Genomic DNA, 27,332 nt, shown 5'->3' with positions numbered 1-27,332 from the left:
GGTGTCCCAAAGCCTTGCCTGCCATAGGCACTTGACCCCAAGCTATTACAGATGCTAATTTAAGTAAGTGATTTGTCAATACGTGTCCTGAACTGCTAGTGTCCCATTTTCTACTAGCAACGAGGTCATTGTGGCCTTCAAATCTGAAAAGATCAAAGACACAATTTCAGATTTCTATAATCAAAAATTTTTTCCCTAAAATCACTTTGAGTCAAAACAACTATTAAAGGGCAGGAAGAGCACAAGCCGGAGAAGCCACCACTGTGGTGGAAGAAGTTGCCACTAAAGGGCAAGGGGGATTTTCAAGGGCTCCCCAGGGAGCTTCTGGGGGGTCTCACATGTGCCTTCAGAAGACAATGCCTTCTTCTCTCCTGCCTTCCAAATCTTACTCAAGAGCCTCTCACTGGAGAACTAAGCCAGAACTGCATGAGGAAGGGGATACTGGGAAGTCCCTGCCATCCAGAAGAAACCTTACAAGGGGATGGTGGTGACACTGAATTGACACAATCTTGTAGAGCAAGATACAGGTTTATCCTGCAGCTGCTTCACTTCGAAGATGGTAACAGACCTTAACCCTCCTCACGCTAAGAGTAATCCTAAAAGTGTCATGCAAGCCAGGCATGGTGGGGTGCACCTGCAGTCCCAGCTACTCAGAAGCTGAGGCTGGAGGACCGCTTGAGTCCAGGAGTTCAAGAACAGCCTGGGCAACATAGTGAGACCCTGGCTATTAAAAAAAAATTCAGAAATTAAAAAAAAATTTTTAAAGGTGTCATGCAGAACTTCAAGGACTTAGACCCTTCCCCTGGGCTGAAACTTGGACCCCGGACTAGGGAAGACAGCAACAAAAAACAAGGAATTAAAGGAAAGAAGGATTAAAAAAAAAAAAAACCTGGCAGAAGGGATTGCCACAAGCCGACCTGAGATGAGATTCACGCTATAGGGGGTCGTTACTTCCTAAAAGGAGTGTTTGTTCACTTGGCAGTATCGAGTCAATAGACACAGCCAGGTTGGTTATAACAAGGGGGTTTTATTATTTGGCACAAGTGAGCTCGCCAGGGATAGTTCCCAAAGCAGTGTGTCCCTGAATAGGGGGTTGGGCTGGCTTTATAGTCAGAGGGTAACGAGACGTGATCTGATAGGAGCTTGCGATGGGGCAATGCCAGGAAACGTACCCTGCCTGGATCCTGCCATGGGGGGACACCAGGGCTCAATCTAATTGGCCCCTGGATCCTGCCATACAGTGTCCACGTCTTAGTTCAATCCCCGCTCCTCGGTCCAAGCACTCGGTTTCTGCCCCTGGTTGTATGCTTGGTTCATCCGGGCATGCTCAGGTTAAGTGACCTTCAACCCAGGGCTCCATATCAACTGGAAAACAGCTCACAACTTTGTTACATAAGAGTTAAGCCAGACTGGTCTGGTGCAGTTACAGACTGAAGGTGACAGCGTGACTCTGTGTCTTTCCATAGTCGGCTAGTAGTGTGCTCCCTCTGCGGCTCTCTCCCTCTCTCTGATTGGATCTTCTTCCCAAAGCTGCAAGCACAATCAAGGCATTGCAAAGAAAAGGTGCTCAATCTCACTAACAAATAGAGAAATGCAAAATGAAACAACTGGGTGATCATTTTTGGCCTATCAGATTGTTGAAAACAGGACAAATGACCGCCACGGCACCTGAGGGGATGAGGAAAGGGCACTGTCGCTCAGACTGGGGACAATGCAAATTAGTGTGTTTCTGGAAGGCGCATTGCCAACTTAGAGATTAAAATTCTAACTAAAGATACTGTATTACTCTCTGAAAACTAACCCTCAGAAATAGTAGCGTGAGCATACACAGGATGTTCAATGAGCGTTATCTGTAACAGTCCCGAGCTGGAAATGTCTTACTGCCCAGCGGCGGGGGTCTGGTTAGTGTAACAATACATTGAGGGAGACTTTTGCCATTGCTCCATTGCTGACACCTGAGACTCCAGATTCAGACCAAGAGGCCCCACATCTGAAGAGAACCCCAAACAGTGGTGGTCAGATGCCCCCGCTGGGTTCTGCAACCCCAGACCCTCAATGACATGCTCTGGCCCTCCCGCTCTGCCCATCTCAGAGGCCTGGGCTGGAGAGTTCTGGAAGAAGTGTCAGAGAGGTGAGTGCTTGGCCAGGTGTCGGTAAACTGTGGCTTTTCCCTCCACTCCCCGTGGGGAAGGAGCCAGGAGAGGCTGTCCCCAAGAGACACCTTGGTGGGGGCGGGGCCTGTTAGATGACTGCGCCTGCAGGGCCTTGCAGCTCTCTCTGCCTCCTGACCTCTGGTGGGGGGAGGAGCGAATTGCAGGGAGAGGAGGGTGGGTGCAGGGGGAGTGGAGCTGCCACACTCCCACCGTCCTACACCACAGGATGCGGGAGCCTCCCGAGTGCACATGAACCCTGAGCAAGGTAGCAAGGCTTGAGGCCACCCAGAGCCCACCCAAGAGGGCAGACCGCTGGTGAGGAAGGACCCCTCAGCAGGCAGAGCTGTGAGGTGTACCCCAGAGGAGGACAGGAGCTGAGGCAGGAGGGACAGCCACTGAGCTGGCGCCTCTCTCCCATCAGGACACTGTGCAGTGGCGGTGTCCCCATGGAGCACGCCTCCTCCAAGACAGGGCCCAGACAGCAGGTCGCAGCTGGCCAGGGAAGCAGCACCAAGTAACCCAGGCTGACCACAGAGGACCAAGAAAGAGGTACATCCTTCTCCTGCCCCCAACCCTAATACAGCGGTGGAGGAGCTGGAACCATGAGAGGGAGGGGCTGCGCGGGGCCAAGTGACCAAGGCCCTCCCCTGCCAGCTCCCTCAGCCTGGGTGAAGCCTTACAGGGAGGAGGAGCGAGATTCAAGTTCATTGTTTATGGCGGAAACAAAATGATTGACAGTGGCCAGAAGGCTGGGAACTTGCTCAAGACGTGATTAAGGGACACGAAGGAGGAAGTCCACATAGCCCAGTGATGTGTGTGCGTGCGATAAGGGACGAAAGCAAAACTGCCTGGTGTTTGCACCCGCAGAGCGCAGACTGGCCAATAAACCGGTTACCTAAGTCACGCTAAAGCTTGACTTCGGATGTTAGATTCCAAATGTTGAAGAGCCGAGGCAGATCTATACGAACGGTCTGGGAAACGTGCCTAGGTCCTGTTAAGTGAAAGGGTGGGTGGCAGAGCACGTGTAGAAAATGAGTCGATTTGGGAGGATAAAGCACTTCGATGTGTTTCCACCTGTACGTAAGAGACGCGTAGGCGCTTACGTACACAAAGACGTCTGGAGGAGGGAGATGCTGTCGCTTCCTTTTACGTCCTTTTTTACAAAGAACCCAGAAATACCAAGTTATGGATGATTTTTACTTTTCTGTATGTGCTTTTTTCTATAATAAAAATGTTGTATTCGTAATCACAAATTTTAAAAAATGACAAAAAAAAAAAGAAAAAGAAAACTGTTCCGTGGAGACTCTGTTGCGTTGGGAAATCTCCGGAAAATCATTCCTCCAAGGAAAATGATTCCTCCAGGGACTGGGCGACACCGTTTCCCCCCGCCCCTCCCCTCCCTTCCGGGCCTGTGCTGAGGCTTGGCTCGGCGTGTGCTGCCACCTAGAGGTCTTCCGCGGGCATTACTTCAAATGCAGGGGCAGCCCCGCCAGCGGCAGTTTTCGGGTTTTCATTTTAAGCCCTTGGGGTTCAGGGCTGAGGATGGAGCTTCGTGGAAATTTCCAGTGTGAAGTGAAGATAGAGAAAAGAGCAAGACAGAAAGAGATAGAGAACACTTGTGCGTGCACCCGTGTATACCGGGCCCAGTGCAAAAATGTGGGGCACTTCTTCAAAAATTACCGAGAATTTCAAAACCATGACAGTAGAGCATTAACCAAGTGTGGGCCCCTTCTGAGCACGGGGCCCTGTGGCACTGCACCGGTTATAGGTTGCACACCCAAAGCCTGCTGGTATGCTTGCATTGGATGTAAGTTAGCAATGCTTTTGTATGCTGTGCAGACCTGTGTGTGCAAATATGTATGTTTGGTGTATGTGTCATGTTGATGTACACCTGTTTGTGCCAGCATGCTTAGGTGACTATGTGTAAGTTCATGGATGGTGTATTTTTGTGTGTGTTTGTGTGTATATGTGTGAAGAGCAGATTTCTCTGTTTTGGGACTTGGGTGACTATGCGTAAGTTCATGGATGGTGTATTTATGTGTGTGTTTGTGTGTCTGTGTGTGGAGAGCAGATTTCTCTGTTTTGGGACTTGGGTGACTATGCGTAAGTTCATGGATGGTGTATTTGCGTGTGTGTTTGTGTGTATGTGTGTGGAGAGCAGATTTCTCTGTTTCGGGACGGGACACAGGAGCCTTGGGTGTCACTCTGAGACGGCTGCAGATACTACCTGTGAGAGGAGCTGTCAGACCCACCCACTGAAAACCGCAGAACCTGTAGCACACGGCAGCTCCGTCCACCCTCCGCACAAGGCAAGACCACAGGCTAGCACGGTTCTAGCAGCACGAGGATGTGTGCCCCTGGGCTGCCCTCGGCACCACGGGGAGAACTGACCGCTCCAGCCAACCCCTTTCGCAGAGAATAACTTAAAAGGGCTCACGATTGTGAATCTTTCCTCCGTCCCTTCGAGAGGTACGTGTATCTCCTACGACTCGGGAGTGTCTTTCTTGAGGACCCGAAAGCCATTCCTTTAAAACGGAATTCTCGGGAAGGACAGGGCCTCTGTCTCCCCATCTCTGTGGGAGGACAGAATCCCCCCTTCTAGAAGTGCCAGCTCACAGGCACAGCTGGCCCAGTCACACTGACACTGAGCACCCTTTGTCCCTGTTCACATGAGCGCCCACTCTCCACCCTAACTCCCTCGTTCTCCCTTCCAAACGCCCAGTCACCTCTGCACAAACCTGAGTGGCCCAGTCACTTCTGCACAAACCGGAAGGAGTTCCGCTCTTTCCCCGCTGTCAGGAGGTGTGGAGTCAAATCTGCCTTCACCACCCGAACTAATGTCCCCTGTGTTTCTCTTTGACCACACCCTTCCACCTGTGCCACTCCTGGGCTCTCCTCCTGACTCCCGTGCCTGCACGCTCACTGCTGCTGGAGTGGAGCTTGTCCCAAGGCTGCAAGTACCAGGGAGGCAGCGCCCCCAATGGTAGCTCTCCTGCAACGCCCCTCGGGTAGGAGATCTCTGAGCTGCACGGTCCACACTGCTTCCCAGGGTGCCTTGGGGAAATTAAGTTCCAGTTGCCGAGTGATAATTTCCCTGATAATGTACATTTTACTGGCTTCCTTCCCTCTCTCTCACTTCCCCACACTCCTGCCTGCATCTCCTAGTCGTGGCTCCCAAGTAAATCCTTGTCCCTGTCCTAGCGGTCTGCTTCTAGAGAATCAAAATGCAGAGGCTACCCTCCAAGGCCCCTCCCCAGCCATTATGGCTCTGGCCCCAAGGACTGTTTTGAGAGATGTTTATTTGTTTTATTTCTCATATGGGCAGTAAGTAACGTGTTTATCTGCCCCCTACAGGCAAAGCCCTGCCCGGATCCACCCCAGGCTCTGATTTCCAACTCTATAGACTCCTTCCTGCCCCCTCTCAGCTTTCCTGCTTCTGAGCTGAGAGAGTTTCTTCCTTTTTTCCTTTTTTTGTTTCTGATGATTTCTGGGTAGCAGGGAAATACAGGATACACTGGAAAACGCTAAGACTAACTCCCATTTGTCCAGCACCTGCTCCGTACCAGGCACCACGGCCACTGCTACACTCAGAGGACCTTTGACCTCTCACAACTGCCCTATGTGGTAGGTTCTGTGAGTAGCCGCGGTTCACAGACGGGAACCTGAGGTTCAGAGGAGGCTTAAGTCACTTGCTGGGATCTCACAGCTGTCGAGCCGGCATCCATCCGGTCCTGCCCACCGTGAGCAGAGTTAGCCACGGCAGTGGGGCCACTGAGAGGGCACCAAGGGCTCTGTGCCAGGTACACAGCACATATTTTCTCGGGTAATCCTTACAACAGCCTCTGAAAGAAGTGTGATTTCCCCTCTATTACTGCTCTAGAGATAACCGGGAAGGTGGTTTTCCCAAGGACTAGAGCCGAGGTAGATTCTCATGTTGCCTCTTGACTGCACACCTGCATTTGGATTTTCCTCTGAGTTTGCTTCAGCTCTTGCTTGATACTGTTTGTTCCAGAGATCAGGATTCCGGGAGGGAGAATGGGGAAAAAGATCAACCTGCCATTCCATGCCGTCAAGGGCAGTTTGGATTTGCAAAGCAGACAACAGGGACTTTTCATCTCCAGTTTAAACATGCATTTATTCCATTGGGCCTCACTTTCCTCATCTATAAAATGGGTCTGGGGTGGGGAGCAGGAAAGGCATAGTTAAAAAGATGTAACTAAATGGTCTCTAGGTTCCCTCAGCATGTACATTGTGGATTTATGATTCTTAAACACTATGCCTGCAATTTGGAGACACTGCCACCAGGGGGAGAGCTGGACTGGAATTATAGCCATGACAGGCTGGCCAACTGTGCCCCAGGTTAAAGCATCCTAAATTGCTTTATTGTTGTCTGCTCAAGTGGTACGTGGATATGTCAGAAATTACGAAGATGGTTCTGAGTCACTTTGGGCAAATAAGGCCCTGCATGAATGGAAGGATGAATAATTTTTTTCACTATGTGAATTAATGCCACTTAAGACCTGGTCCCTGTACTTCCTTGAAACTTAACAATCACTGTGAATCTCACCATCTAGGAACCTCAGGAGCAGGAAGAATAAGGAATGCTGTCGGAAAGAGCATCAGTGGGATAAAGGCATTCTTTAACTTAAAAAGAAAAATTTATGCTTTATTTACTTTGCCAAGATTACAGCTTTTCTCTCTAAAATATTCAATGTTTAATTTGAAAGAGTTCCTCTTAATGTTCTGAGATGGAATCTTTAATTGAGGCAAAGTCACATAACATGTTACATTTATTCATTTATGTCAAAATTGAAATTGCTCACTTAACTTTAAATCAGCTCACCAACATTGTGTTACTCAGCCACTTTTTCTAGCGTCTGAGCTCTCTCTTGTAAAGCTGCTTCTTCAAAGTGCTAAGCTAAATGCAATGTGAGGGTGGGTTTCTGCAGTATCTTTCCAACCCACCTTGCATACGCTTGTAAATATATCCATGAGCGATAGTGGTTTTGTGTTTGCCTTTTGAAGGCCAAATCAACAGTACGTTTCCCGGAGTAGGGCTTGTTCTGAAGATTGCCGTTTTCACCCACTTTGATATATTGTAAGACCTTTCGCTGCCGGTACATGCAGATGTGGTTCGTTCCTTTCCACTGCCATTCACGGTCCCATTGGTCCATTCTCCTGCTGAAAGACACTTAGGTTTTTTCACGGTTACAAACAACTCTGCATGAATGTCTTTGTGTGGGGCTCCTTGTGTGCATGTTTAAGCATTTCTAGTCTAGGCTATGTAGAAATGGAATTTTCAGGTTATAAAATATAATTTCAATTTTGCTAAATACTCCCTTATAATTCATAATTCATGGAGTGTATGAGAGCCTCCATTTCTCTCCTTCTCACCTACACTTGCATTTTAATTTTTGCCAAGCTGATGACTTTATTATTTTAATTTGCATCCCTGACTGTCGGGGATAATGAGCATCTCTTCCACTCCTCTGCGTGGCTTCTTCAGGTATTATTAACCCTTAGTGTTCCAGCCAGGCTGTACGCTCCTAGATGGAAGGGCTGGGTCTTGCATTGGAGGTCCCCACAGCACAGCCACATCCGGGCATAAACCCTACTGCCTTCCAAGCTTAATGAGCCACCTAGCTCCTCAAATACATCATGCTGGGGCTTGTGCATACTGTGCCCTCTGTCTGGAGTGCTGCACCTCTTCCAGTCCACCTGAACATACCTCTCGTGTTCCAAGATTCTTCTCGAGAGCCACCTCCTGGATGAAGCCTACCATGTCACCAGCACCCCCTCCCAGCATCCCAGGTAGAGGTGACCACGTTCTCCTTTGTGCTTTCACTGGCCCTCTATGAACTTCTCACTCATGAATAAAACTTCTCAGCATCTATTCACTGCTGTGTCTGTCTCCCTATGAGACTCTGAACTCCTGGAGGACAGGCACCATGTCTTATTCATTCCTTTCTCATCAGTCAGGGCTGGGCAGGGCTGAGTACGTGTGGGTCAGATGAGGAGCTAAGCCTCAAAGCCATATTTTTCCACACCAGTCCTCTGCGACTGTAAAGTTCTTGAGGACAAGAACAGCATTGCATTCATATTGCTGTCCCCACAGTGCCTAAGTATGCTCAGTATGTTTGTTGACACTGCAGTAGGATTGCCCGGTAGAGAAGAAAGTGGCTTTGGTCAGAAATTCCTGGGTTTGGAGCCCAGCTTCCTATTGGCATAATTGTGTTAAGTATAACTTCCTTGGCCTCTCCAAGCCTCAGTTTCTTCACCTGCACTAAGGGGATCAGCTTCAAGGACTGGCATAAGGATGAAATAAGGTTGTGTGTGTAAAGCGTGTGGTGCATAATCACGTGTTTGCCACATTATCATTTCTGTGTCAGAACAGTACAGAGTCTACTTCAGCCACAGTACTTTGCATGGCTCATTTTCTCAGGTGCCACATGTGATGGGCACATAGTAGCTACTCGATAAAGACAAAGTCTGGTTCTTCCAGTGCCTTGCAGAAGTTAGGTACCCAGTAAAGAAGTCGAGCAGAACTCAGCACCTTGCACACAGTTTGGTACTCAATAAATACTAAATCAAGTCAAATTCACTTCTCTGTATTACATGCTGATCAAATCCTATCTTGAAGAAATCAATCCCTTTTGTGGGGGAAGGAGGACATGTCTTCCCCTTCTCCTGCCAGTGATTTTGATTCTTCCTTTTGCTTTTGACCTTTCCAAAGCAAGGTGATCGCTGGTGTAGACTGTTATTTTGGTGGTCTCCAATGAACCACTCCTGTATATATTACAGTGATGCTCTTGTGTAGTCTCCTCTCACAAAATCTGGGCTTGGCAACATTAGCAAGCCAGCGCAAGGCTGATAAACCCTTACACGTTGAATCTCATCCCCTTGTAGGCTCCTTCCTGGAACCCAGTCACCATATCAGAGGAAGCCCAAGCTGGCCACAAGGAGAGAGCTGTGCCCAGCCAGTCCCCAGCTGTGGTGATCATCTCAGCTGAGGCACCAGGCATGTGAGAGAAGCGGTCATCTTCATAGCAGTGCCACGTGGAGCAGAAACGAGCCACACCTGCTGAGCTCTGCCCAAATCGCACAATCACAAGCAAATAAATGATCATGTCATTTTAAGCCAACAGGTTTTGGTGTGGTTTGGAACACAGTAAATAATAGATAAAATAAATAATAAAAAGATTAAATTATTGGACATTCATTGGGCCATATAGCATGTGGCAACTAATACCCGAAATTTCTGAGAGTGGAAGCCAGTACCTGGGGACGGGCGTGCTGCTGGCTTAGAGACCATCCAGGTGAAAAGCTTCAAGAGCAACTGGTAGATACAACGGTCTGACCTGGAACCCATTCTCTGGGGTAGTCTTCCCTGGGGCTCCAATTACCAGGTCTCACCCCTGTTGCTACCAGGGAGCTTATGGGATAAGGACGCTTTGGCTGCTTAGACAGTGAGGAGATAGATGCTCAGGCTCACGTCACAGGAAGTCCAGAGGTGGGCGGCTTCTGGTCAACTTGGTGGAGTAGCTCAGTGAGGTCACCGAGGACCCAGATTGTGCTGCTGGGTCTGCAGTTCCTCTGATCTGAGAGTGTCTGCCAGGAGCAGTCCAGGCTGCATGGTTCCTCAATCCATACATCGGGAGAGAGGGCTGCTCCCCCAGCATTCCCGGCAGAGAAAAGACACACCCACACTTTTCCTTGCACCCGTTGGCCCAGATTGAGTCACATGCCCCTGTCTGAACCAATCACATTATGTGGGGGGTGGGGGCGGGGGCTGAGAATTACCATTTGAGGCCGGGGTGGTGGCTCATGCCTGTAATCCCAGCACTTTGGGAGGCTGAGGCAGGAGGATCGCTTGAGGCCAGGAGTTTGAGACCAGCCTGAGCAACACAGTGAGACAAAAAATACAAAAATTAGCTGGATGTGGTGGTGTGCGCCTGTAGTCCCAGCTACTGGGGAGGCTGAGGCAGGAAGATCGCTTGAACCCAGGTGTTTGAGGTTGCAGTGAGCTATGATGACACTACTGCACACCACCTGGGGTGATAGAGTGAGACCTGGTTTCAACAACAACAACAAAAAGAATTACCATACAACCAATCAAACCCACCACTAGATTGGAGGGAGTGTGTGTGGCCGATTCCTCTGAAGCCCATGGGCTTACAGAGGGAGGAAGGGGTGTCTGGAAATAATTGGAGTCTGCTGGGGAAGGTGTGCAGGGTAAGATCCAGCAGCGCCCACCGTAGGACCCCTCCACACAGGGCACTGGGGGAAGCCAGGCACACTGGGCTGGGGACAGAGTTGCACTCAGCTCTCACGTCGATTCCTGGGATAACTGGGGAAGGCGTGAAGGAGCGTGTGTGTGTGTGTGTGTGTGTGTGTGTGTGTGTGTGTACATAGGGGGAAGGTCTGGGAGGTAGTCTGGGCCCTCAGGGCTTCCGTCTTCCCTCAGCCGGTCTCTCCAACATGGCACACTGGTCCCCGCCCAACGTGAAGAGAGGCACCAAGCAGAGGGGAAGGGCTCGGGTTTGTGCCTTTATTGCTGGCACTTTATTTGAGTGGAGGGCACCTCTTCTGTGTTGTGTCTAGTACTTCGAGCCCCTGGATTTGCTCTTGTCTCCATATTTCTCATCCAGTGCTTTCTGCAAGTTCATGTTCATAGCATTTTTCCGGTGCCACCGTCCTACAGAGAGCGGGGGAGGAGCCAGCACAAGTCACCCAGCAGGCTCTGGAGTGCCCAGGCCCCAGCAGTGCCCACATCTCTTCCGAGTCCTCCCCAGGCTCTATTTCCTGCTCTGGTTTCTCTCTGGACCTTAGAGCCGACACACCCTGCCCGGGGGGTAGAGTGCCCACTCCCCACTCACCCAGATCGTCCGTCTTCCTGCCGTGCCAGTGTTCTATGTCCCTCACTGACTTCTCAATCACTTCTGGTGTGTACGAAGCTTTCATGAGGCTCTTTGTCTCCTCAGGGGCCCCTATGGAACACGGAGAAGAATCCCCAGGTGCCCAAGTCAACAGAAGTCGGGCCCTCCATGGTTTACACGGCGTGTCAGTTTCCTCTATGGGTGGTGGGTTGTGGCAGGGAAGGGGTGGTGGGGAGGGTTTCATGCTAAAGCAGGTCCATCACGTATGGGCAGTATGGCCTCAGGCAAGTTTTTAACCTCCCTGACCTTCAGTTTCTTCATCTATGCAAAGGAATAAAATTGTCTTGTAAAGTTGGGAAGATGAAATTATTGGACATTCATTGGGCCATCTAGCATGTGGCAACTAATACCTACAATTTCAGGAAACTTATCTCTGTGCAAAATTCAAACCACGCACAAGGAAATAAGTTACAATGATCAAGAGTCAACAGAAACACTAAACAGAGGACCAAGTCCCAAAAATTAGCAAGGATTTGAGTGATCAGATACAGAATATAAAATAAGTATGTTAACTGTTTGAAGCCATAAAAGAGAGAATAAAAATATAAGCAAAGAATAAGAAACTATTCAGAAAGAACAGATTAAAAAAAGAAACAAATGGAATTTCAGAAATGAAACCTATAATAATTGAAAAGCTTAAGCTCAGTGGATGACAAGATGCCTGGGATTTGCTTTGAAATAACCTGGGGTGGGGGTAGCTAGATGGGAGGGAGAAAAGAGGAAACAAGATTGGGTCCGTATGAATTGTTGTTGACACTGGGTGATGCGAGCAACATCTATTCACTAAACTATTCTCTCTATTCTTCTATTAGTTTGAAAATTGCAGGCCGAGCGCGGTGGCTCACGCCTGTAATCGTAGCACTCTGGGAGGCTGAGGTGGGAGGATTGCTGGAGGTCAGGAGTTCGAGACCAGCCTGAGCAAGAGCAAGACCCCGTCTCTATAAAAATAAATACAATAAAATAAAGGAAGGGAAAATTGCCATCATAATAGTTTTTAAAAAATTCAATGGACAGGTAAAATAGCAGATTATATACAGCTGAGATAAAATGGTAAACTAAGATGTATCTAAAGACATTAGCTAGAATGCAGCACAGAGGGAAAAAAAACAATGTGGAAAATATGAAAAAGATGTTAAGATGCAGGTTAGAGGAGAAGACCCCACATGTGCCTAGTTGGAGTTCCAAAAGGAGAGACTAGAGAAAACGGGCAGAGGCAATATCTGAAAAAATAATGGGTGAAATTTTTCCAGAATTGATGAAAGATGTGGATTCTTAGATTCAAGAATCATAATTCCCCAATCAGGGTAAGAAAAAAGAATTCCTAATCTAGCTATATCTAAGTAAAATTTAGAACATCAGAGACAAAGAAATCTTACTGGGAAGCACAGTGGATCATTGGGAAAAAGCAAAGAAAAAGAAATCTTAGAAGTAAACAGCCATGGAGAAAAGATAAATTACCTACAGAGACTGTGACAATTGATTTGATTAATCATCAGAGAAAAAATGCAGCCGTATCAAAGTGCTAACAGAAAACAGTCAACAACCTAGAACTGGTTACAATGTGACTATCTTCCAAGAATGAGGACAAAAGACTGTTCTGACCAACAGAGCCTGAAGTTGACCCACAATAAACCTCACTAAAAATACCTTCTAAACACACTTCAGGAGGAAGAAACGATCTCAGAAGGCCTGAGATGCCAGAAGGAACGGGAGGCAAAGAGAGTGGAAGCAGAGCAGATCTGAGTGTGCGTTCGTTATCGTAACAGCAGCGGTGTTGACTGTATGGGGTACAATAATGGTGACGATGACAGCGGACCATTTTTGAAGATTTACCGTGTGCTAAGCACAGTTCTAGGGGCTTCACATGAACTTGCTCTTTGAATCTTCTCAACAGCCCTAAGAAGTAGGCATGATTGTCATCCCCATTTTGCTGTGGAAGTCACCGAAGCACAGAGGAGTTAAGTAATTTGTCTTAAGTCACACAGCTGGTAAGTGAAAGAACCAGGACTCAACCCCAGAGCCTGTGGCTCCAGGCTCCACAGCTTCAACTACTTTTCTTATGTACAATTAAAATTCTGTAAAATAGTAACATATAAGCTGAGGAGGGGCGGGGAAGGTAATTAAAGTGGAAGCCTTCTGAGGTCCTTGTAGTGTTCAGGAAAACTTAAATACCTAAATTAACTTTACAACTTGTTAACTATGCACATAAAAATGTCAAAGGTCACCACTAAAAGAATAGGAAGTAGCCCAGCGATGGTGGCTCATGCCTATAATCCCAGCACTTTGGGACGCTAAGGTGGGAGGATCCCTTGAGGTCAGGAGTTCAAGACCAGCCTGGGCAACATAGCGAGACCCTGTCTGTACAAAAAATAAAACAATTAGCCAGGTGTGGTGGTGTGAGCCTGTAGTCCCAGCTAGTCAGGAGGCTGAGGCAGGAGGATCACTGATCCCAGGAGATTGAGGTTGCAGTGAGCTATGATTGCACCACTGCACTCTAGCCTGGGTGACAGAGTGAGAGCCTGTCTCTAAAAAAAAAAAAAAAAAAAATAGGACAAATAGAAAAGGACAAATATTGGATTGAGAAATAAAGAAAACTCGTGCAAATCCTAAAAAAGAAGGAAAGAAGAAAGAAGCTGCATGGAAAAAGAAGCACAAATAGAAAACACAAAATAAGGTCATGGAAATAAATCCAAATATATCAGTAATTAGAATAAATATAAATGGACCAAACCCATTGATTAAAAAATAGATTATGAGAGTATAGAAAATATTTTTCAGATATATATCATTTAAAGTATACTTAAAAGGACACACAGAGGATAAACATGGAAGGATAGAAAAGATACAGCAAGCAAACACTAAACAAAAGCAATCTAGTCTAGTTACATCGATATCCAGCAAAATGGACTGTAAGGCAAAGGCACTATGAGAAATAAAAATGACTGCGGTTCATTAAGGTGATGTAATAATTCTAAATTTGCTGCCATGAAATAATCTCGAAATAGATAAAGCAAAATTGACAGAACTACAAGGAGAAATTGACAAATCTGCTATCCTAGGGAAAATTTAAAGACACATCTTTTAGTAATTCATAAATCAAGCAAAGACTATTAATAAGGAATTAAAAGATTTGTATGGAAATAATTACCAAGGCTGTTCTATTAGACAAACACAAGATCCTGCACCCAGGAGATTATTTGCAAGCACATACAGATCATCCACAAAACTGTGCCATCTGCTAGGCTATAGAGCAAGTCTCAACAACTTCAAAGGACTAAAGTCATTGCAGGCTATGTTCTCTAACGATGACGCCATCCAGGTAGGAGACATATTCCACCCCAAGGACAGGAGAGAAAACCAAAAAAGAGGAAGACACAGGATAGGGAAAATGGGATTCCAAAATGGAAGGGAGGTGAGGGAAATCCTCACGGGGCTGCGTCAGAGATCCCTGGCTACCTGGACACAGGGAAACGAGACGGGATAGGTTGAGGGCTGTCCTCACCCCTGGCTACCCCTGCTGCCATTGAGCATGCTCCCTGACCCAAAGAGCAGGATGTCCAGGTGAGCAGCCCAGTCCAGGTTTGATTTGTACTTGGCTTATCGTGACCACGTGCCAACACTCTCCCTTCCCAGAGAGAAGACGAGAACATTCTTGTTAGCCCACAGTGGTAGCCTTGACCTTCTCCTGAAGCTGGAGCCATGGTGAGTTTGCAGGCAGAAAATGCACAGCGGGCCGCTCACCTGGATCCCATTCCCACAGGACATCCTATGTGGGCCACCCGCAGCCCACACATCCTGGCTGCACCAACACCCTCCCTAGACCGGGTTCACTGAACTCTCAGGGCAGCCAAAGCCAGGCGACAACCCGGAGTCAGCTGTCTGCCTTCCCTTCTGATCCTTTACCCGCGGCAGGGTTTCCTCACACACAGGGCCATTGGGAATGTGTTTGACAAATGCTTTCCAGGTGCCAGGTTCTAAGAACTATGCAAATATTAAAGCATCTTGTTCTATTAAAAACTTCTATGAGGCAGGTGCTGTTATTGTTCACATTTTCCAGAGGCAGAAACTCAGATATAAAGGGAAGGAATGGCTTGCTACTGGGGCAAAGCCTGAATCAAACTCCAGCTGCATGAATCCAAGTCTGTGTTCCCTGTCCCTGTGCAAGGCTGCCGCCCAAACTCAACCTTTCCCACGCTGAACCCCACTCACCCACACCTGGTTCCACACTACCTGCTCTACCTGCAGCCCTCCTCTGCAACTGCACCCTTCGGTTTCCAGGCCCTGGAGTCATCTTTGACTTCTCTCCTCGCTGCCACAACTAATCTACAAGAAATCCAATCTGCTCTGCCTCCTCCAGACATGAAAAATCCAACCACTTCTCTGACCTCCAGGGCCACCACCCTGGTCCCCCTGCTTCCACTCTTGTGCCAGTGTGTTCTGTCCAGTTCCAACACAGTAGCCAGGTGGATCCTTTTCAACGTAAGTCGCTCTTGTGTACAAAATCCTACAATGGCCCCAGTAAAAAGGCAAGTAAGAGCTTATGCCATCAACATGGTCCCCTGCCTGACTGCTCTTCCCAGAAATCCACAGGGCTGACCTGCTTCCCTCCTTCAAGGCTCCTCTAAAATGTCACCTTCTCTGTGCGCTCTTCCCCGACTGGGCTCTCTAGCATTGCTCAGGGTTCATACTTAGGAGCTCACGCCACAAAGAAAGCACAAGGGCTTATTAATAAAAGTCGAACACAAGCCAGGGTGCTGCGGCCAGCCCTGCCTGCAGCTGGGAGCCTGCAAGTGGCTATTTAGTGTTATTCTTTCAGCTGCACGCAGAGGTTTTATACACTCTTCTGTATGGACAGTGGCTTTCACATTTAAAAAAGATAATGCACACAGGCTGGTTTATTTTTTTATATTTTTTGTGTAAGGACCAAGCCATTTTATATAATTTTTTATTTTTTTGTACATTAGTTTAAAATTTGCTTTAATATTAGGAAATCAGTTCATAATTTACCATATTAACAGATGGAAGGGAAAAAAATCATATTATCATCTAAATAACTGCAGTATAAATAATAAAACTCAACACTTATTTATAATTTTTTTAAAAATTAAAGTACAAGCCAGGAACAAAGGGGGACCTCTTTAATCTGATCTTCAAAATTCCTCTAAAAATGTTACATGTTAATGGTACAGTGTTAGAGTCAGGAAGCAGATAAGGACACCTGCTTTTCCTGCTCACATGCGCCACTGTCCAGAACAGTCAGCCCGGCACTGATGGGAAGGTGAGAAAAGCCGAGTGGTTAAGAAGGTGAACTTGGCCCTTGGCTGGCAGGGTTTAAATCCCAACTCTCACCATTCCTACCTGTGTGGCTTCACGTAAGTTATTTAACCTTTCCAAGCCTTAATTTCTTCCAACTGAAAAAAAAAGGGAATTATACCACTTACCACATAGGGTTCTTGTGAAAATTAAAATGTATGTAAAATACTTACATACATTAAAATGTATGTAAAGTACATGTATAACATGTAATATGTGCCACAGCACATTACATACTATACATAAATATAGCCATTATTATTAGTCTAAAGAAGTCCCAAAGAAACTACAAACAGTTATTGGAATTAATAGGTGAGCTGAGCAAAGCTTCTGGATATAAGATTAATATACAAAATGAAAATTGCATCTGTGAATACAGTTATCAGCATCAAAGTTAGAAAATATAATTTTTAAAAAGATACCATTTGCAATAAGTAGCAAAAAAATAAGAGCTTCTCCTAAATAAATCTAACAAAAAATGCCATAATCTTTGTAGGAAAAAAAAATACAAAATGTTATTGGCACATTTTGAAGAAAGATTTAAATTAATGGAGCTATATATCATATTTATAGATTGGAAAATTCATTATCATAAAGCTAATAACTGCTCCTAAATTGAGCCGTAGACTCAGTGTACTTCCAATCAAAATCCCAACAGGGTTTTTCATGGAAATTTCCACATAAAATTTATATGGACAAGTCAAGGCCCTAGAAACCCAAGACATTAACTGGTTTTGGGGTGGGGGTGGGTACTGCCCAGCCAGATATCAGACTACTTATAATACCCTGGTAATTAAAAGTGTAATCTTAGACCAATGAACAGAATAGAGATCTGGAAACCGATCCAAGCACATGTGACCGGATTGACGGGTAACAGAGGTGCCACTGCAGGTCACGGAGGGAAGATGGGGCTATTCAACAAAAGGGTCTGAGATAACCAGTCATCTACAAAGAGAAGAGCTTAAAGATGAATCCCTACTTCACACTAAAAATAGAAATCCACTCCAGGTGGATTAAAAACTTAAATGTGAAAAACAAAACTCAATCTTTTAGAAAACTATAGAAAAGATTACCTCTATGACTCAGCACGAGATAGGACTTCTTCAACTCACTCCTGCTGGCCCCTTCTCTGTCTCAGTAAATAGCAATTCCGTCCTTCCAGTTGTTCAGGTCAAAACCCTTGAAATCAACGTCAATTCCTCTCTCTCACCCCCGAGTCCATTTGTTAGCATATTCTGTTCTCTTCACCATATGCAAATAGCCAGAATCCTTCTACGTCAGGCCACCTTCACCACCTTCACCTCCCTGAGCCACCACATCGCACAACGGAGCCCCCCAAAATTGTGCAGTGCGCTACCCGGCTCCCAAGACCAAGCCAGCGTCATCTGTCCCATCTGGATTTTTGCAGTTGCCTCCTCTCTGGTGTCCCTCATTCTGCCCCAACTCCCTACGTCTGTTCTCAACACAGCAACTGGAGTGGTCCTTTATCTTAAACCAAACCCACTCTCCCGCTAACGACCCTGGCTTGGCTTCCCATCTATCTCACTCCTCTCTGATTTCTTCTCCCTGGCTCCTGTGCAGCCACACCAGCCTCCTCGACCTCCAACGGCAAGCGCAAAGGCTAACCCTGCACAGACGGAGACGGAGAGAGGCGCACGGATGGGGCACAGGCAGGGGTGTTTGCCAATTTCCGGAGTGTAAATACTACTACTATGACCAATTATAAGGTAGCATTTGTATGCCGATCAATTCAGAAAAATTGAACAATCGTCTCTTGTGAGCTGGTGCAAGCTAGTGCAAGCTGGTGCAAGCTGGCCCCAGCACACCCTTGGCATGGCTCTACTTCCGAGGCTGCATAATGGGCACACAGACATTTTTAAAATGTTATTCTTTTGCATTTATGCAGACATTATCATATAAGGTTGTATGTAAAAGCTATGTGGTGATAATTGTTAGAGACGTGGAAGGTAGGACCGTGGGACCCAGGGTAGGGGACAATCTGAGCTGTATTGTCACTTCCCTCCCCAGCACCACCCCTTCTTCAAGCTCAAAGAAAAGCCTAGAAAGGCTTCCAGTGGGTGTCTGGTTGCTCGGGTGACAGGGACCTGAGCCAGTGGAGGAGGTTTTCCAGGCCCTGGGAGGACATGAGAGGGCCTGCAGGGAGGAGAGAGGAAGGAGCTAGAAAGAGGTGGCCCTTTGCAATGAGGCTGAACTGGAATGTGGCGGGGGCAGAGAAGTCCCTGCATGGTGGCTGTGGACCCGCATCCGAGCAATCCAGAAAGCCCTCAGGAACAGGGCCATAGCTAGGGAGGTGAGCAAGTATGCAGGAAAGACTTCGGGGCTTTAGAGGCAGAAGGAAAACCTGGATTTGAGTCCCAGACATACCTCAGACTACTAAGGGGTCTTGGGCCAATGACCTCAGATCTGCCTGTGAAATGCAGCTAACAGCACCACCCCCCAACCAAGCAGGACTAGGCTGACCCAAAGGAAGCTGCTGTAAATGTCAGAGCCTCCAACCCAGGCTTCCTGCCTGCCCAGGTGGTGCCACTGCTGGGCGCTGGGGAAGAAAAATGATGGCCTGGCAGCTCCTGAGCACTCGCTATGTAATGCAGGCTAAATGCCTCCAGGCGGCACTTCGCAGGGTCCTGCCAATGGCCCAGTGAGGGCCACGCTATGGTTATCATCCCCTGTACCTTGTACCAAGAAAGCAGCTGAGGCCAGAGAGTTAAGGATCTTGCCTGAGGTCACACCCAGCTAGTGAGTGGCTGAGCTGAGCTTTGAACCCAATAAACCTGATATTGTCACTGTGACCAAAGGTGCCTCCCACTGGCAGATTAAGAAACCAGAGCTGTCTGGGGGTGTGAGGGGCTGGATCCTCTCCACAGCAAGGATAGACTTGCTGGGCACCAGAACTTGCTCGGCAGGGCCCGGCAGATAAGACGCCTGTGGCGGGCCTGAAATGAGTGTCCGTGGGGATGTGCCCTGGGGTCCTGGGCCCCATATGGGGTGGACACCCCAAAGGCCTTCCCTGTCCGATGCCTTAGACCATGGGTGTTCACAGCCCCCACCTTTGTCCTTTGACCTGACCTCGAAACAAGTTTGACCGCATGTTGTATCCCAGATCGTAGTAGTCCGCGAAGATGGAGGAGAATTCCAGAGGACTCTGGGTCCTGCTGGGCCACGAGCTGGCCCTCTTCTGGCCCTCAAAGCCTTCACCAACAGCCTTTCGAGCCTGAGTAGGGAGGCAGGGAGTGGAGACAGGGATGGGAACGCAGGGCACAGCCCCACACCCCCCCCTGCTTCTTCTTGCCTTGACCCTTGCCTTCCTTCCTTTTCCCCCCCCTTTGGCGGGCGGCCTTAACCCGGCGGCGGGGTTGGGGGCCGGGGGGCCGAAGGTCCCCACTCTACTCTCTCTTATTCCCCTACCCCCCGCAATGGGCCAGGGGCATCTGAGAAATAATGACTCAATCCCAGGTCTTCTGATTCCCGGCAAATGCTGCCGATCCACTCGATGCTGTCTCCCTCAGGAGACTCGTTCAAGTTGCAAGCTTCCAATTCAAGCAAAAGACTTTTAACTGCAAACTCATGAGGGGCCCGGGCTCCTGATCTGCCAGCCCGGTTTGCATCCTTGTGCCACACAACCGGGTGAATTTGGTTAACGTATTTATCCCCCCCCTAAGCTGCAGGCTCCTCCTCCATAAAATGATAACAGTATCTTCCTAATGGGCTGTCGGGAAGATTAAATGGGTTGTTACACGTGAAGAGTTTAAACAGTGCATGTGCCTGGCACATAGCAGGTGCTCAGTAATTACTGCCTTCTCAGGATACTATCACAGGGGCTTTGTATTCAAGAGCAGGTTTCTTTTGGGTCCTCGTTGTAAGTCTCCATGTATAAGCTTTCTGCTGCCCGTAGCCTCCTGGGCTCTGCTTTGGCACCCACCTGCTCCTCGGAGAGCAGCTCGTCCACCGTGTTGCTCCCAAACTTGTGGCGAATGTTGTTCGGAATGACGCTGCCTTTCTGGCTCCCGGGCCTGCTCCTCTGGTCCTGCGCCCCCAGGCTGGGGCCTTCATCCAGCCCCTGGCGTGGCTGAGCCCCCTCTCGGAAGGTGGCCCTGTTCTCTCTCAAGGAGGACCTGGAGCCCCCCTTCGTCAGGGTCCTGGGCTGCGGGTCCATCCCCGGAGATTCCGTGCTGACCACGGTTGGGGGTGGGGGACAGATCTCCTCCAGGTGGCGCTGCCCCAGGGGGCTGCCTCGGCTGCTGCCTCCCCGGTGCAGGGGTGTCTGTGGGGAGAGCGGGACCTGGTACTTGAACTTGGAGGTGTCCAGGGAGCTGCAGGAAGTCTTCTGGGGGGCCGCGTCCTGCTGGCCCTCCTTGTTGTTCAGGTGGGCCCTGGCCAGAGTGGCTGTACCTGAACCGGGCCAAGCAAAGACGGACAGGTTGGGAGAGACACACAGACAAACGCAGAGAGTAGAGGGTGGGAAGAGGGACGGAGACAGGAGTGGGGAGGAGAAACAGAGAGACACAGAGCCCCCGAGATCCAGAGATAGGAGAAGGGAGAGGGACAGAGAGAAACCACAGGAGGCAGAGAGGCATGGGTGAGAAATAAGGAGACACACAAGGGGAAGGTGGTTCAGCCCGCCCAGCACCCCCTGGACAGGGCTCCATGTTGCTCTGGACAGTAGGGACTGCAGCCCACGCCTGTCCAGCCATGAGGCTTAGCTGTGTGACCTTGAGCAGGGCATTTGGCCTCTCTGTGCTTTAATGCTCCTGGCTCCATTTGGAAAGTGCCTTTCCGCACCTGGAACCTCCCAGCAATCCAGTGAGGGAAATAGTCTTTGCTCCCTGTTCAGGCTGCTGTGCCCCAGACCCCACCTCCTCTCTCCTCCAGGGGTGATGGGGCCCCAGCCACCTCCCAGGCTCTCTCATGCCCACCCCTCACCAGGCCCCACGGGCCTCCTGCTCGCGGCCTGCGGTGTCTCCTCCTCATTCTCATCAGCTCCTCCCTGGCTCCAGACAGAGAGACTGCTGCTTCTTCCCACCCACGCCCTGTGAGGTCCCCCTCCCAGTGTTTGCCTTGGCTGGTCTGCTACCTGGAAGGCCAGCCCTCCTCTTCCCTAAGTCGGAATCCTACCCTTCTTCCTCAAATGCAGCCCAGCGAGAAGTCCTCCCTGACACCCACCCCAAGCTGGGAGCCGGGCCAGCTGCCTCCTCAGCTCCCAGCACTGTCCCTAACACGCCCCGCACAGCTCTTGAGATCCTGGGCTTTCCCTTTCTGCCACACTAGGAGCTACAAACAGTCTCATTTCCCCTCCTAGATGTGTGGAGAGGGTCACTGAGGCAGGGTCCACGTGTGAGTCAGTCCTGGGTGTCCCACAGCACCCACCAGAGAGCCCTGTCTATCTGGGAAGGCGACAGAGTCCATCAGTGCATGAGTGGATGAGCAGGGGTAAAGGGTGTCGTACACGGTGGCTCTGCACCTCATCGATGCTAAGACGCTCATTCCCCCCATTTGAACACCTGTGACACCAGGCTGCAGTTGACAATCCATGGCCCTGGCTCATGGTGTAGCCAGAGCTGTTTCTGTTTCTTAGTGACTCGTAAGGAGCAGTCCATTTTACAGCCAGGGGGATGGCAGCTTGGAATACATATTTTATACAACACCCGAATAGTATACAGAGTCTTTCTTTCTGTGCAAAATACAGAGGCCAAGCCAAGTGTCCCCTCACAGTCTGCCCCCAACCTCAATCCCAGGTTACAGGTATAAATGTATTTGGTGGACTTCCCTCCAAAGTATTGTAGACAGGTCTCTAGCCCAGTGGTCCCCAACCTTTTTGGCACCAGGGACTGGTTTCATGGAAGATAATTTTTCCATGGACTTGGGGCAGGGATGGTTTCCAGATGATTCAAGCACATTACATTTATTGTGCAGTCAAACGTCTCTGCTAATGATAACCTGTATTTGCAGCCACTCTCCAGCGCTAGCATCACCGCCTCAGCTCCATCTCAGATTATCAGGCATTAGACTCTCATAAAGAGCGTGCAACCTAGATCCCTCGCATGCGCAGTTTACAGTAGGGTTCCAGCTGCTATGAGAATCGAATGCCGCGCTGATCTGACAGGAGGCGGAGCTTATGCGGTGATGGGAGCGATGGGGAGCGGCTGTAAACACAGATGAAGCTTCGCTCCTGCTGTGAGGCCCAGTTCCTAACAGGCCTCCACCAACCAGGAGTTGGGGACTTGCAGCTCTAGTCCTCTTAAAAGAGACATAGTTTTGTTTCAATTTTGTGTATAAATGAAATCAGATTCTATGCGTTGCTTTGTAACTTGCTGTTAAAAACCACCATCATGCCTTGGGAATCTACACAAGGCAGAGGATGTAGACCCAACTTTCTTTTCAAACCCTGCAGGATTTAGCCGCTGCCCCACTGGTGGACATTCGATTGTCCCAGTTTAGTTTTTCAGAGAAGGCTGCATGAGCATCAGACTTCACCAGCCATTGGTGTTTTTATTTCACTCCCACTGGACCCGGCTCTGTGGTCCCCAAGTGATGGTGCTCTGAAAGCCCCTCTTGCCCATGCCGTGAGGGCTGCGGACCCTTCCCCAGGGTGGCGAGAGACAGCAAAGGTTGAGATTTCCCAGCTTTCCTGCCGTCTTCCTCTTTACCTTCCTTTCCCCACCCTTTGTTCTGCCCCTTTGTCACCTATGCAAAGAGGCGAAGGGAAAACCTGTTCCCAGAGACCAGACTGTCTTCCCTCCCTCCTGTCCTGGTTCTGCCTCAATCAGCAGGCAGCCAAGCAGAGAGGCACCATGGGGACGGCTGGGCTGCCAGGACGGACATGGTGACCCTTCTCAAAAGACTGGAGGCTAAGAGTGGGGACAGCACTCACCTGGTCACCACAGCCCCTACCCTGCTCCTGGGGAGACTGAGGCCCAGCACAGGGATGGATTCTTCCTGGGGCTCCACAGGATTCGGGCTCAGGACAGCTGGAGCAGCGCTGCCCGCCTGTCCCCGGCTGTGCTCCCACTGTCTGACTCACCAGCACATACTGCTGTGATCGCCTGCTCACCTCTGCCAGCCCTTTGGGGTTATGAGCACTTTTACAGCCCAGATGTGTCTTGTGTCCCCTGGCTCAGAGAGCCAGTACATTCACCATTCATCCAGTGAGCAAGCACCAACGTGTGTCCCGTGCCGTGCCAGGCAATGGGGACCCCACAGTGAGCTGAACGGGCCAAGCCCTGTCCTCTCAGAGTTGACTGTTTGTTGAATGAATGAATCAATGAATGAATGAAGGCTTTCAGTTCTCATTGCAACTTCACCTTTCCTTCATTCCATTCATTCCGCTATAAAATGGGCGGAATAAATCCCACTTCGCTGCTGTTATGAGGATCAGAGGATCAGTCAGCACAGTTCATAAAATTGGCCAAGTATCCAGATTCCCTGGGGCACTCTGTAAACATGCAGATTCCCGGGCCCCTCCTGGAGCTGCTGCATCAGAAAGGCTGGGAGTCTGAGGTTTAACAAGGTCCCTCGGGACATTCAGGCCACTGCGGAAAGCCCTGAGCAGGACTGCCACCCCCATCCCACCTGCCGGCCCCAGCCACCCTCCACGCGCTCCTGGGGACCCTTCCCTGGACTGGCCTGAACCAGTCACTCCTGCACTGAAATCCTTCCTTTTGTCCTCAGGGCTCCATGAAAGCATGAGCCTCTCTCCCTTCTAAGCCTTTTCCTGCCTGTCCCCCTGCCTGGAACATTCTCTTCTTCCTGCCTTGGGCCATACCACCTCCTGGTCTTGGCTCACTCACGATCTGCAGGGACCCCCACCTGTGTGGCCAGGCCCCTCAAGGTTCCCCTGCAGCTCTGCCCTTCTAGTGTGCAGAGACTCAGAACACCTGAAGATGGGGACTTGTTGGGGTCATAATTCCCACGCATGGCAGGAGGGGAGGGGCTCAGTAATTGCTTTCCCTCGTTCTATCTTCTGTCTTCAAACAGAATGCCCCCTAGGAAGTCAGGGCAATGGTGGGTCCGAGGCCAAAGCAAGACTGAGGGAGTGGAGCAAGGCCTTGTGCCTGCTGCCCCCAGGAGTCCCTCCGGAAGCCCTGGATGTGCATTCAGCACATCCCTGGCCCACCCGTCCTACCTGCTCGGCAGCCCAGCTCCATTGACTCTTACTCCAGGACAGGTAATTCCAAACTGGGTCCTGTAGACAAAGCAACATGTTTCATCGTCTCAGATGACACAGTCTCTGTGAATGAGAATAAGCTGAGAGCAGAACAGGGAGGCCGTCTGCCCAGCCCCTGACCCGAGGTCCCCAGGGTCTTCTTGGAGCTTTGTGGCACTGCCCACATCCACAGCCCCTGCCCCATCCATTCATCACCCCTGGCACCAGACCTGCCTCCTGGACCCCTGCAGACTCTGCCCTCTCTGGAAAGCCCTAGTCACTCCCACCAGGCCCGTGGCTGTGGGGTGTATTGCCCCTGTGCCCCTATCCTGGTAACTATCTGCCTTCCTACAAATACAGTTTTATCCATGTTGCTGGCTGTTCACTCATGGTCAGGGGAGGGAAGATTAGCTGCTATGGAGAGCTTAGAGCAGGACTCCACACTCTGGCATAACCTCAGTCTTCTGAGGAAAGGCCTTTGGGACAAATTGGAGGGGCACCTCTGGCACCTCCAAAAGCCTCTGCAGATTTCATTCCTTTTTCCCAAGTGGTCTTTCCCTCATTTATAATCTCTTAGTGTATCCCACGCGGGTTTTTCCCCAGGTTTTAGCAAATTTTGTAGTATAAATAAAATAAAACCTGGCCCTCCATGGTAAATGTCTTTGTAATAAGGGAGGAACAGAAGTGTTGAGGGTTAGGGTTGAGACATGAGAACCCCAGGAGTGGGACAGGATTTTTCCAAAGAGTAACCTGTGGATATGTCGGTTCACTGAGCAAAAGCCGCTTGACCTTGAGGGGGACACTGCACCGATCTGAGATGTCTGCAAACGGACCGGGATGGGCTTGCAATCCGAAGGCAGAGAGAATCATCAAAGCTTGTCAGCGCAGCAGATAAGAGCAATTTGCTATTCTAAGCCTGGGGCAATGTTCCTACCTATCTCCTGAGTTCATGTCTCAGTAAACGAGAAACTAGATAAAGTAGAAAGAAGAACATGGTCTCTTTTGTTCCCCTTTAGATTATACGCTTTACTGCTAACTCACGAGCTCTTCACATCAAATCATTGTAATCTATAACATGAAAAAGAGAATAAAAACGGGTGCTAGACTTCAGTCAGTCCCCCCTGGCTCACAGGAATGCTGGTGGTCCCCTGACCTCCCCGCACCCTTTCACCTTTCTTTTTGTGTCTGTGTCTTTGTCTCTCCCATCTCTTGCAACGCACACTGCCTGGGGACCCCGTTATATCGGGGGTGTCACGAACCCCCAATACAGAAGCAAGTCAGAGCTGGCAGGGATCTTTGAGGACTGAGGCCCAGAGAGGGGGAATGACTCATCTAATGTCACCCAGCAAGTCAGTTTGCTGGTAAGCTCAAAGCAAGCAGGAGCCAGATCAACTTTATTCTCTTGAAAAATTGACAAGCAAAACACCCTATTAATTTTGACACTTAATAATTTTTTGGTGATTGTACGACTTTTGATATGACTTCTGAAGATCCTACACCCCTGGTATTCACACACTGTAATCCCCTCCCCCTGAGTATGAGCTAGGGACCTAGTGACTTGCTTCTGAATAAAAGGATGTTACCTCCAGGATTATATTAGTGACTTCTGTCTTGTTCACACTCTTTCCCTGGCTCTCCTTGATTTGCTCACTCTGATAGCAGCAGCTGTCATGGTTTGAGCTGCCCTGTGGAGAGGCCCATGTGGCAAGGTGCTGAGGGTGGCCTCTGGCCAGAAGCTCATAAGGAACAGAAGCCCTTGGTCCAACAGTCCTCGAAGAATTGAATAAATCCTGCTGCCTGAATGAGCTTGGGTGTGGGTCTTTCCCCAGTCGAGCTTTGACATGAGAACACAGCCCAGATGACACTTTAATTACAGCCTGTGAGAAAGCCTGAGCCAGAGAACCCAGCCATGCTACAAGCAGGATCCTGACCCAGAGAAACTCTTAAGATCATAAATTTGTGCTTTTTTAAACATACAGTTTGGAGCTGCTAAGTTTCGTTGTCATTTGTTATGCAGCAATAGATAACTAATACATATTTTGGTACCAAGAGTGAGATGTTGCTCTAACAAATACCTAGAAATGTGGGAGCGACTTTGGAACCCAGCAGTAAGCAGAGCCTAGAAGGATTTTGAGAAACATGATAGAAAAAGCCTAAATTGCCTTGAACAGTCTGTTGGCAGAAGTCTGGACTTGCAAGATGCTCCCAGTGAGGTCACAAAAGGAAGAGATGAACATGTTATTAGAACTTAGAGGAAGAAAGGCCCTTGTTACATAGTGGCAGAAACTGAGAGACACTGTCACCTGCAGTTATGTCACCTGCAAGCAGAACATGTGAGTAATAAACTGAGAGATTTTCTTCCTGCTGCCTCCAGTGAAGTGTGAGAGGAGGGAGATGAAGTGAAGAAAGGTTTGTTAAATGAAAAGCCAGGACTTAATGATTTGAAAATTTCATCCTCTCCAGATGCCAAAAGATGCAACAATTAAGAAGGGGCTTCAGAGGACTGTCTAGAAAATGTGGCCAAGAGTGTGACTGTGCAACCTATTGTTAAAGCTTCAGAAAGAACAAAGGATTAGGGTGTTACAAGTCTCACAAGGGGGCCTTTAAGGAGATTAAGGATATGCCTCATATATCCTCTTAATGGAACCACAGGGCTCTCTAGGAAGCTTAAGGATGCTGATCCTTGGCAGAAGCACAGGTGGAAAAGGGTGTGGCTTTTGTCTGCTGGCGTAAACCCTTGCAAGTTTCATGGTTTTTGAGAAAACTGTA

The 27,332-nt window shown here is 49.1% G+C and overlaps 1 protein-coding gene across 1 annotated transcript; it reads right to left on the bottom strand.

Moving 5' to 3' along the window:
* Positions 1 to 10,750: 10,750 nt before the first annotated feature.
* Positions 10,751 to 24,564, bottom strand: TEX33 (testis expressed 33). Its single transcript, XM_012637988.1, has 5 exons — positions 24,543 to 24,564; positions 20,343 to 20,812; positions 19,490 to 19,634; positions 11,030 to 11,140; positions 10,751 to 10,848 (listed from the first exon to the last, which is right to left on the bottom strand). Exons 1-5 carry the CDS (start codon positions 24,562 to 24,564, stop codon positions 10,751 to 10,753), a joined length of 846 nt encoding a protein of 281 aa, XP_012493442.1.
* Between the last annotated feature and the right edge of the window lie 2,768 nt (positions 24,565 to 27,332).

Source organism: Propithecus coquereli, unplaced genomic scaffold, assembly GCF_000956105.1.
Source record: "Propithecus coquereli isolate 6110/MARCELLA unplaced genomic scaffold, Pcoq_1.0 Scaffold126, whole genome shotgun sequence".
In the NCBI taxonomy this organism is placed as follows: domain Eukaryota; kingdom Metazoa; phylum Chordata; class Mammalia; order Primates; family Indriidae; genus Propithecus; species Propithecus coquereli.
The sequence above is the reverse complement of the archived record's forward strand: the minus strand, read 5'-3'. Positions and strand labels throughout refer to the sequence as shown.